Source organism: Ambystoma mexicanum, chromosome 4q (genome assembly GCF_040938575.1).
Source record: "Ambystoma mexicanum isolate Mex_15411 chromosome 4q, UKY_AmexF1_1, whole genome shotgun sequence".
NCBI lineage: Eukaryota > Metazoa > Chordata > Amphibia > Caudata > Ambystomatidae > Ambystoma > Ambystoma mexicanum.
This window is the reverse complement of record NC_090928.1, coordinates 543,422,615-543,434,964: the sequence shown is the minus strand read 5'-3', so window position 1 is coordinate 543,434,964 and position 12,350 is coordinate 543,422,615. Positions and strand designations below refer to the sequence as shown.

The window sequence follows — 12,350 nt, the reverse complement described above, 5'->3', positions numbered from 1 at the left end:
TCCACAAAATTCCTCATTTAAATTTATTTCACACCCTCAAGCAATGAATTAACGTCTTCATATAAAGATTTTGGCACAGGGGTTAACATTTTTAGAAAAAGTGATAAATATTTCCACATGGCTCGGCTAACTATTAGTATCTCATGAAACAAAGCGATTTTAGATTCATGATTTTGGTCCACTATTTTAATTACAGCCTCCCTCCCGTTTTTTGTCTAGACTCTAGAGGAATGCTTCCGGTACTCTTTCCTTATCACAGTGTTGTCAGTAAACAGGTTGATAAGACTCTTATGTAGCATTCAGAAGTTATGAGACAAATTTACAAAGAATCTTGCTTGAGGCATTCTTGCTTATGGTCATAAATTACAACTGAAAGCAGTATTCTCAAAGACGTCAGATGTTAACTTACTACTGTCAGAAAAGCCATGAAGCTTACGCCTGACTCACAAAAAAGGACCCACTTTCTGTACACCCAACACATGTGGTAGGACATGCAGTACCATGCTCCAGAGTACACCAATCCATACCAACATGAAAAGAGAGAATTTTACAAATGAAATGTATAAACTGTTTTGTGCCGCTCCAAATTATTTTTCCACCACATACCCCTTCTCTGCCGACACACCCCATATTCTTTCATGCATTTACATACCTAACCTCCCACACTTACACCTAGAGCATTCATCTATGCCTTAAGTTGGTTCACAATGTTTTCTAAGAGAACTGTGTGGTTTTACCAATACACTTAAATATACACTTATGTGGCTGTGTATCTCTTCCCTAGTCAAACATCTGTTTGGCAATACCCCAAATTCCCAGCGCACCTCAAGGAATGCTCACTTTTGCTGGTCTTGGAGTAAGTGACACATATTTAGGTAATTCAAATGTCGTCAAACCTTCTCTTTAAAGAAGCATTGTGAATCAACCTACAAGAATTTATGGTCAGGTAATGAAAACACAGGTTGAAGATCTATCCTTCTATCTTGTATAGGATACCACCTACGTTTTATATATACATGACAACGTTTAACAGTGCATAGGACAATTTCAATATATACAATATGGCATTAAGAAACTTCTCAAATATAATACGTACTATACAACCCACAAAAGGAAGAATAACTCATCCTAAATCTTTTAAAAGAAAAAAAGCATTTTAATTAAACATATAAACAAATATAACTCTTGTATATGTTTTCAAATGTGGGCATAGTACCCCTTTTTATGTTGAAACATTTAAAAAGCCACCACGATGACACGGTTTGTACAGGCTGGGCTGTGAATTTGGGCTGCACTGGGGCAGAAGGAGGTCGGGCAGGGGGTGGGAATGGGGAAGGCGGGAGGGCGGATTGGGGACTGCATGAAACATCAAGGGGGCTTTATGTTTTTGCAAATGGCATGAGCGTCATCTGTATTTTGTTGATGTGCAGCCGTACTTAAAACAAGTTGTTAAAAACAAAAGAAAAGCCACCAGGATGGACATGTGTCCAAAACCATTACCCGTAGTAAACATTCTAGGGATAACATTACATGCAAACGTGACTTCATCTGAGCTGAACTCCAGTGGAGACTAGGTAGGATTTTTTCATCTGAGATGACAAGGCAAAATTCTGAAATTCATGTCACCTAAAACCCAAGATTAGAATATTTCAGTGCTCTGTACCTCGATTTAACAAGATCTCCACTGAGTACCGAATGTATCTGCCAGATTGCTAAACACACTTGGACCTGGGCATTCCACATCAGCAGCACTGCCTAAACTACACTGGTTTCCAGTAGAAAAAGAAACCAGTGCAAAGCAATATGCCTGGTCCACAATCCACTGTGCAGAAAACGACCAGTGTTCTTTACACAATACTTCTGAATTTCATGTCTTGCCAAGGGGGATGTTTATCCACCTAGAGATGTCTGATTATGACCGCTACTCATTTGCAGCTGGATGGGCAAAAGCTCCCTTACCAGTTTGAAAAACTAGGGAATTGCCCTCTGATTCATATTAGGCTGTCCATGGACCTGTAAACAAGTAAAAACATGGACCTATCCTGAATAACCTGCCATGGTGACCATTTTGTATGCAGGTGATGCTACAGTTGCACTGTATACAGGGGGGCTGTCCTGTCCTCAAAACATTTAAAGCTGCAATAATTTCTTGCAGTATTTATTTAAACCTCCAAAAACAACCAGTAAACAATAGACACATTTGTGTCACTGGAAAAGCAATGATCCAACCACTGGGATTTGGCTACTGTAGCCTTTTTTAATTTGGCTACACATGTAGATTTCAAAAGGAAAGCAAACAATTAAATCAAATAATACAGCCCGACCCCCAGGCTGTCCCTTATGTTACCAGGTGATGCTACAGTTAGCACCAAGGTACGCCGACATAATGTACCTATAAATGCAATGAAATGGATTCAGAAATAGAAACAAATTGGAATTAGTACTCCCAACCAATCAATTAGCTTGGAATGCAGGCCTTACCTTATGGTATTGCCTAGCCTTCCGAGCCCCCTAAACAGTGGTATGGTATAATCTTACCTTGCAGGCTCCAAACACTGGCCTCTGGTCACATCTCTGCATGCTTGTTCCCTCCACCACACTTCCCTTGAATCCACTTACTTCTGTCTTTCATGCTGCTCCGCAGCACATGCCACTCGCCCCTTGCGCACATGCCACTCGCCCCTTGCCCCACTGACTCAGACACTAGACCCACTCATCCCTACTAATTACTGCCCGATTACCACGGTACCATTCTTACTGAAGATATTAGACAAAGTGGCTTATACACAAATTCAAAAACACCTTGAACTAAACAAGTTGCTAGGAGCTAGACAATCGGGCTTCCGTCCACTACATGGAACTGAAACAGCCGTTATTGATTTAAAGACCAAATAGATGAACTGAGAGATCAAGGAAAGACAGCACTCCTCCTCTTACTTGACCTCTCAGCTGCATTTGATCTTGTGCACCATAAGGTCCTCTGTAGACATTTGGATTCGGCCGCTCACTTCTCCACCCAGGCTATCAGATGGATAGAATCCTTTCTAAGTGAGAGAACAATGAGAGTTTTCTCCCCATCGGCAGCAGCAGACCCGACATCCATCATATGTGGAGTCCCCCATGGCTCTTGTGTCTCCCCAACTTTATACAACATCTTCACCAAACCTCTGTTCGATGATTTGGACCATCTAGGTATCACCTATTCTAACTATGCAGATGATACACAGATTCTCCTCCTGCTTTCTGGGTATCATAGTAAGGACAGGGAGTTGGTGAATAGAGTGTATCTCATCATTCAGGCATGGATGGTATCTCCTGGTCTTTGCCTGAATGATGATAAGACAGAATTGATAATTCTGGGTACACAGGCCAACATCAACAAGTTAGGCCCAGACTACTCCGCGTTCAGTATAGACGGAAATAGCATCAAGGTCTCTAGAGAAGTAAAAACACTTGGTTTTTACCTTGATTCTACTATGTCATTCACTAAACAAGTTAATTCCCTAGCGTCAACTACAGCCCATACCTGTAAATTAATAAGAGCAGGCAAGCCCTTCCTATCCAACGACAGCTGTATAATCCTGGCAAGAGCCTTAATACGTTCCCGACTCGACTACTGTAATGCCCTTTACAGTGGTGCTAACAAAGCCATCACCCAAAGCCTACAAACCTTACAAAATAATGCCCTAAGAGCTGCACTCGGCATAAATAAAAGGGAGCATATCTCCTCTATTAGACGCCAACATAAATGGCTTACTACTGAGAAAAAAATCCATCTGAAAATGATCTCCCTGACCCACAAAGCCCTCAATAATGCTGCTCCCATTTATCTAACAGATAAAATAAAGAGACAAACATCAACCAGACCGACAAGAACTGTCAACTCTAATTGTCTGGTAGTACGAAGATTTAAACTAGCTAAAGTTGGCGGCATTAGCTTCCCGGTGACAGCCGCTAAACTATGGAATGCTTTGCCACATAACCTGAGAGCAGACCATCCCTTCTCACACTTCAGAAGGAATGTCATCAAACACATTAACTCCAACAACCTGTAGTCACCCCATCAGATACTTAGGTATCCTTAGCCCATCTGGCTTGTACATATGTATTATTAGAAATCTATCAACAATTGTATATAATTTTATCATTGCTTGTAAACCAATTGTACCTTGTATATTAATCCTCTGTAATGTACGTGCATATACCTCCAAGTATGCAAAATGTACATGTATGTAACATTGTAAATGCTAGATTCCTGCAACATTGTAAGCTTTGCATACTCTTTTCTGCTGCGCCCGGTTACCTCTTGGTCTGGTGCGCATTATAAATTAATAAACAAACAAACAAACAAAACCTGTCCCCTCCTCTTTAATTGGCTGTCATGGAAAGGGAAAAGAGATTAAGAGTAGTTCCCATCTCCCTGTAGGCCAGACTTTCATACTTTAAAAACAATGCTGTTGGCACGTTATTTTACTCAAGCCTGTAACTTGATCCCCTGGCCATTAACAGACAGTAACCCTAACCCCCTCCTCCACCACCTTGGGACCTAATACTAATAAAGATATATATACTAATTTCTGATAAACGGATTTCAAACTTCATGTAAATCCATAGTACGCTTTTCTTGGATGCCAAAATATACTATTTACTGCCTTGTGGCATTATTCCATAACGTTTAATAAACAGCAATAGTGGTATTATGGTTTACCTCAACATTTTATTCGTTAATTCACAATCAGATGAATTCTCCTTTTAATCACCTTCTCTCCTAAAAGACCACAACACATTCCAAGCAAGCACGAATGACGTATACTCATGCCTTTCACACTATGAATCCTTTTCCTCCCAAGTCGCCTCCTATTGCAATCGCTAAGGTTTCCAGGATGAAATTCAATTGCCGCAGAGAAAGTGAGTATCTGTAATTTTGCGTCTCTTGGTATCTGAGCTTTGTAAGACAGTAAACCATTATGGCTTTCATGCCCTGCCAGAAGAGCGGACATGGCTTTTAACGGCCCGCCAGCCTGAGCTAAGGCAGGCCCAAGCAAAGCTCGGACCTCAGCTCGGGCTGTGGGCGGTTAAAGGCCATGACCGCCCTCCTGGCAGGGCACGAAAGCCATTCGCACCCCTGGGGTGTGGGTGGCTTTCATAACTTTTCATCAGGAGATCTGCACTGCTAGCACAGGCGATCTCCTGATGAAAAATGGGAAAAAGTCCCTTTTCCATGTCTATAGCGCAGGGCAAACGGGAGGAGTGCCAGAACCGAAGGGCAATGCTCCAGTCCCGCTGGTATGTGGAGCGGGCAGGGAGAGGCTCCCTGTTGCCTACCCGCATGGGAAGAATGGAGAGAAAAAGAGGCGCCACCCGGGGAAGGGCCTCGGGTGGCTGGGACAGAAGGTGGGGATTGTGTATTCTCACCCACTGTTCCAGTTACCTGATTGGCTGAGTGCCCTTCCCCAGCTGCGAATGGTATTCATAAGTGCCACTAAGGAGGAGCGGATCTGGAACTGAAACAAAAACTGCAAGTTTCAGTAACAAGCTGCCTAACAAATGCCACAAAGCAGCATATAGGTGAACAATACTGTTACAATTATGTATAATTATAGTACTTTTCGTTCAACACTCTAATTACATACTGCCAGGAAACACTGTAAAAAGTATTTTGCTATTAAGACTTCATACTATTTTATGTTCCTGCGTGCAATATGCAATATGAATTTAAACACTTGTGTTATGTTGTTTGCTTCTGATCTTCTGCAATGATACTTTTTTAAATTCAATTTAAACAATCTGCCCACATTGTTTAAGCAATCTTGAAATCCAGATTAATCAAAGATTAGCATCTCTACTTTGCAGAGTCAGTAGGGGCAGGTTTATGAAATGAGAACGTTCATAGAATTAGGACCCCCAAGCCTTCTGGAGCCTCATTAAGTCGCCTGTGGCTAAACCATCCAGATCAGATGAGTTGCCTGTGAAAGTGGCAGTTCATCAATTGCAAACAAATGCACAGGGATGAATAACATAGCTTTGCACATAGGTGTACATTTAGACTCATTCTAATAAACCATTTCAAAAACACAACATATGACATACATTTCCATTGGAGGATTAAATGCCCAGGTCACTAATCATATCCACCTCAAACGTATGGAAACTTAAGTGAGCGCTGCTAGATTTCAGACTTGTGAACTCGAGATTGCACTGAAGCCACAGTCATCGCCTCGCTGAGGCAATAGATAATACGATGCCCAGGTAGCAGGAATGTGTGCTTGCTTCCGCCGTGGCTGTAGACTGCAGTACCTATAGGGTGCTTTGGCCGCAGTGAGTGAAGTTACTTCTGGTCCGGCATCAAGCTCAGTCTCTGGTCTTGTAGCAGATGAATATTTAAGGGTAAGTAACGGGACAAAAAGAAACGTTGGGTTCCAATGACTTCAAGCATTATTATAGCTTTATAGACCTGCAGCGAGGGCCGTACCAGGCGTTATGGGCCCTGAAGACTGAGTTAAAGACCCGAGCGTAACGAGGGCCTTTAACGAGGTTTGAGGGACCATAACGCCCGGTACGGCCAGAGTTGCAGGTCTATAAAGCTATTAGAACACACTTAGTATTTCATTAAATAAGAAAAGAGACATTTAGTATTTATATGCTTGTGTGAGCTAATTAGCAGTGGGTGGTTGGTGTATTTAATTGGGGAAAATTCAGGTGTGCTTTTTTTAAGGTATGCAAACTAGTTACAAAACAATAATGAAGAGAAATATTTTAAAACATTCAGCATATGGGTATTGGTAGTATTTAAAAATGTGTTACACCTACTTTAGCATGTGTGCCTTCATTGTTTTCAGCATTCTTACCCAACAGTAAACTTTAATTTTGTTTTGAGCAGAGGCCACGTTATACAGGGTTGCACAGCACTCAAATTCAAAAGTTGCTGGCATGCGCTGCGCAAGATAAAAGAGGTGTGAAGGGCTATGATCACTTTTTTATGTTGCGTATGTATCTCGGGCATATGTTCTGAGCCTACTCATTGGCTGGGAAGACGCCACACCCCCCTCGCTGGGTACTAATATTGTAGGTAATTTATAATGTGCACAATCCAGGCTGCCTGCCATACAATAGCATTTGAAAAGGGACATTCCTCGTCTGATGAAAATATTCAGAAAACTGATGGACGCTGCAAATCTTCATGCATGTTCTGACCAGGGTTAATATGTGTTTATGCTAAATTGAAAAGATACTACTTGCCTGAGCATTATCTGAGCACTCCCTCCCTGTGTTTGTAGCATCTAGTTCCCACATTCCCATTCTCTTATCTCCCCCTCGCTCATTTTCTTTTTTCCTCTAGCAGACTAAGGCCTGGATACCCCTGGTGGAGGCACAGTGTATGCCACTCCACAGACAATCGTAGGCACTCTCAGACTACTAGTGTGGCGATTTGGTGCAGCATAGAAGCATATTATCACGACATAACATAATGTAGCAGACACTCCAAATACCGACCTATCTGTTAGCTCTTTGACGAGGTCTAGACACCCAAGGGCGATGCTGCATGGGGAAGGGTGTTGCCCATGTCTATGTTTCGAAGGCTTGTTATCTAATGGGAGACCAGGGAGATGTGTTGCATGATGGATCTTCAGGGTAAGTGACTTTTGCTATCCTCTGCAGAGAGGCATTAACCTAATCCCCACCACCTACTGCAAGCACAATCTCACAACACAGCTGCAATGGGAGACTGCTAGGATACACCTACTTTGATTGCACTAATAAACCAAATGTCCTACATTTCTTCAAAACAAATTCAATGCAATGGAATGAACGTATAGAATGACCACTGACTATTTAATACGCCTGTTTTGTGTGGGTATGTCTAATTTAAAAGAAGCGTTACTTCTAGTTGTAATATCATTTGGTAAGGCTTTTTCTACATTCGTTGTTGTGATCCATATGCACACATAAAACATAGCACATGTAATAAACCAAACGTTCTTTCAGCACCTAGATAAAGTATTTAAACACCGAGATCTACAGCAGAAGCTGGTGGATGCCAGAGTGGAGCAAGCACAGCAATTAATGAAGGAGGCGGAAGAGCGGCACACGCGTGAAAAGGACTATGTACGTATCCGCAGCTCATTTATTGTCAATGTAATGTTTATGCAATATAAAAGACAGTAGGGTGAAAGGTCAGGTGAAGAGATGCAAGACGCCCAAGTTCATGGAACATTAGGACAACCCTTTATGATTTGTCCTTTGAATTTGGGATGCCAAAGGGTGTGTATCATTTGAGTTCAGAGGTTTCCTAAGCCTAAATGTTACCTGTTCTGTTTTAGCAGCTGTAGCAAAATGTTAGTAATATTTGTGCTTAATGAACTTTTAGAATCTTTGCTAAGAGAATTCATAACAAGACATCCGTTTCCAGGTACAAGGCGATTGCAGGACTAATGAGGAATAGCAAATGGGTGAAAAGGTTGAGAAAGCACTACTTGAGTATGATCCAATATTGAGTATTAATAATGAAACTACTGCTCGAGCAGGTGATATTCAATTTTAAATTAATGGTGGTGTTACATTATAAGCAATGCTCGCATTAGTTGGATTTTTGTAGGTTGCCTACTCGAAGCATCTTGGTTAAAGCAGGGTTAACACAATGACAAGATCAGGCTGCTGATTGAGAGAAGGTCTCACGATTGCTGAGCATAAGCAGTGTGGGATAGCTGGGCAGGTGGCGCCTAGAGAGCCTTATCCATGTTGGAGTGTAAGGATACCACCCATTAATATCCATGAGATACATTTGCATACAATAATTCCAAATAAACACCAAAGGGGTTAAATGCTCGTCAGATGGGCACTGCTGAGTACAAACTTGCAAAATGAAACAAAAAGTGTCACTGAGAGGTGAGGGTTACAAAATAGGCATTTATTTCCTCGCCAAAGCAAAAACAAGAAAAAGACTGATGTTTCGCTGTTTTCACAGCTTAATCATGGAACTAACCTTTAAAATAGGACTGTCTACATAACCTACTCTAAAAGGACATTTTCCATATTTCTTAACCAAATGCAGTAGTCTTTTCAAAACATAGAGAAAAGACCCAACCAGCGTGGAATAACAGTGCTGAAAAGAGCCAAGAAAGTGCCCCATGCTTATTTAAATAAAAAGGCTACACATCTTTTCTAATTGAAATATCCATCATGCAAGCTGTCCCTTGTTTGTGAAAAACACCTGTTAGAGTTAAATAAGTATTACAAGTGTTTGTTGTTTAAAGAAATGCTCTCTCAATACATTATACAGGAGAGGAAAAATGTAAATGCACAGCGATATTACACACCAAGAAAGTGCTAAATGCAGTATCATGCCAGTAAAGTGCACAGTGCCTTTATGGAGAAGTAATTTATCTAGATTTTGAAGGGCAGAAGGCCTGTACATAGCAACAGATTACCTGCTGTATCAGAATGTCAATAAGGTGCATAGTGCCGATACAAGCAAAGACTCATAGGTACTGTACATCAATATGGTACATGATGTCTCCACGTCCCAAAAAAGGTACATAGTGTGACTGCGTACCTATAAAGTGCTTGATGCATACATATGTTCATAAAGCATATAGTGCCTTTACCACAAATAACTAACATGCAATAATTAAATGGGCCAGAGAGTTAATACAATTTACGGTCCAGATTGTTAAATTATTATAAAAATCCAAATTATTTATGGTTTCAAATAGTTACGGAAACTCGCGAGATGAAGGTCACTATAAACCGTGTAGGATATGCAGTGCATATACAAAGTGACAGTGCTAATAATAACACGTAAAAGTGCAAAGTGCTTATAAAAAACAAACATACAAACACCTTCTTACACATACTAAAATAAGCATGGTGAATTTATCAATAACATTAGGAACTATCCAGGTCCAAGAAGTCAATTCAATTAAACAAGACCAACTGGACCCAAGTACAATGGTACATAGAAACATTATGAGGAAAAGCAGTGTAATATTCTCCTAGATCATATAGCAGTGGCAAAGAACACAAGCAAATACAATGTTAAGTACAAAATGAGCCTCAATATTGTACAAGATGAATGAATAAAAGACACTTCGGATACACAAGAAAATATGTGTACCTTATTCTTGTTTGATCAAAAACAGGTTATAAAAATACATGACTGCCTTCACTGGCATTGAGGCCCTTAGGGATCTTACAATTGAACTGTAGTATCAATCTGGCCTCAAACCTGAGAAGGACAAGTTCCCTGTTTCCTTTAAGGGGATGTGGTTTCATTTGAGCCTGTCCAATCCATTTAAAAAAAAGATCTATCCTGATTATGAGATTGAGCTAAATGCATGGCAACTGGATAATTCTCATGCTTTGATTTAATGGCACGTAGATGTTCCAAGCTAAATATTTTTTATTTCCTTTTAGTACTGCCAACATATATTTTTTCGCAGGGGCACATCAGTCCATAAACCACAAAGTCTGAATTGTAGTTGATCCGGGAATTGATACAGTGTGTCCAGTTGGTGCCTCTGACCTTGAGGTTGTTACTCTTAATAATCTGTGGACAGATACTGCATTAGCCACAAGGAAAGCAGCCTTTCTGTTGCTGAAGCCAATTCCGTTATTCAGTGACCTGGAGATGACTGCGTTACCAGGTCGCCAATATTTCTCCTACGTATGTAGGTAATCTGGGCTTTGGAACCAAGAACTGCCTTTGAATCATTGTCTTTCGTCAGTATATGCCAATGTTTGCTAATTATTTTGTAAACTTCCTTTGCTTGCAGGCCATTAAATGTAATAAGTCTAATCATATCAGGCATATCAGGCTTGTTAACAATTTGTTTGTTAGACTGTATAATAATTCCTTGGTATACCATCTTTGCAAAAATCTGATCGACATGTCATCACAAATTGTTTTGAAGTCAGAAGCAAATGAGCAAAAACTCAGCATACGGAATGAGGTTAATAGTGCTGGGGGGGTGACATGATTTAGCATAAAGTACAGAATTACCTGCAGTAGGTGTACGAAACATAAGAGTTTGAATTACTCCTTCTGTCACTGATATTTTAAGGTCCAGAAAGTCAATGCTCTCTACACTCGTGGTCATAACAAATTTGAAATTCAATTAATTTCAGTTAAGGAACTGATGGAGCAAATGCAGCTCTTCCAGGCTCCCTTGCCCGAACAAGTTGTCTATAAAACAGAGCCAAATGAATATTTTATCATTCAATTTATTGTTTAGATTGTTTAAAACAACTACAACCTCCCAATACCCCATCAGCAGACTCGCATATTTGGTGCAAATTCTTTGCCCATAGCAGTACCCATGAGTTATAAGCAATAGAATAATTGCCATTGAACAGAAAATAATTGTGCTCAAGAACAAACATGATCGTTTCTGTTCCTCAACAAGAATTCAGATGCTTTTATTCCGTCAGAATGTTTAATCACTGTGTACAATGAAGTAACATCAAAAGTGACCAGAATAAAGTCATATTTCCAAGGTATGTCCTGAAACCGGTTAAGAACATCACCCATGTCTTTAACAAATGATGGTAGACTTGTTACAAGGGGGGGAGGCGGGTAAGGAATCAATAAAAGTTGACATGAGTTTGGTAAGTCAAACAATGGAGCTAACAATGGGTCTGCCGGATGGTGTGGATTGCTTTTGTATGAATTTTAGGCAGTCGGAATAGAGTCATGATTGTGGGGTGATTGACATTTAAAAACTGATGTTCATCTTTAGTGATGAATCCACCTATGGAGTAAAGAATTCAAAAAAGTTTAAAAATGTTCATTTGGATCTTTTTGAGTTTCTGGTCGCAATCATTATCCCTGAGAAGTTAGTAAGATTCCTGTTCATAACCATCTCTGTCTCAGATAACTACATTTCCACCTATGTCTGCAGGCTTAATGATCTGAGTGGGGTTCATGCCCAGATTTTTAAGGCATTGTATGTTGTTCTTAGACATGTTTTTGGAATACCTAAACCAATCTATCTTGGCTAGATTGACTTTTACTAGATTTTCAAATTGGATGATGTTCTTATCATCAACTGATGGGGGTACAAAATATAACTTGGGTTTACAATCACTATGATGGCTGAAAAATTCATAGTCCAAGTCTGAAAATGCAGTATTATAGTTGTTTGCATCTGATTCCAATGTGAGAAACAGGTAAAGTCTTCCAATTCCCTGAAACTCCTAGCATGATCTTCTCGGACCTGATGTTGTGATGTTGTTACATCAGAATGTAAAAAATGCTTTCTCAGGCGTCATTTCCTACTAAATGTAAATAGGTCAATCAATCCTACTAAATGTAAACAGGTCAATCAAAGTGTCTACCAAATCAATATTTTGAT

General features: G+C 40.2%; 1 protein-coding gene across 1 annotated transcript in view; it reads left to right on the top strand.

Moving 5' to 3' along the window:
* The window catches only part of TXLNB (taxilin beta), a 169,017-nt gene that overhangs the window by 93,433 nt on the left and 63,234 nt on the right, over nucleotides 1–12,350 (top strand). The window contains exon 6 of the mRNA XM_069608114.1: nucleotides 7,987–8,106. Coding sequence (XP_069464215.1) covers nucleotides 7,987–8,106 — 120 coding nt within the window. The remainder of the gene's footprint in view (nucleotides 1–7,986; nucleotides 8,107–12,350) is intronic.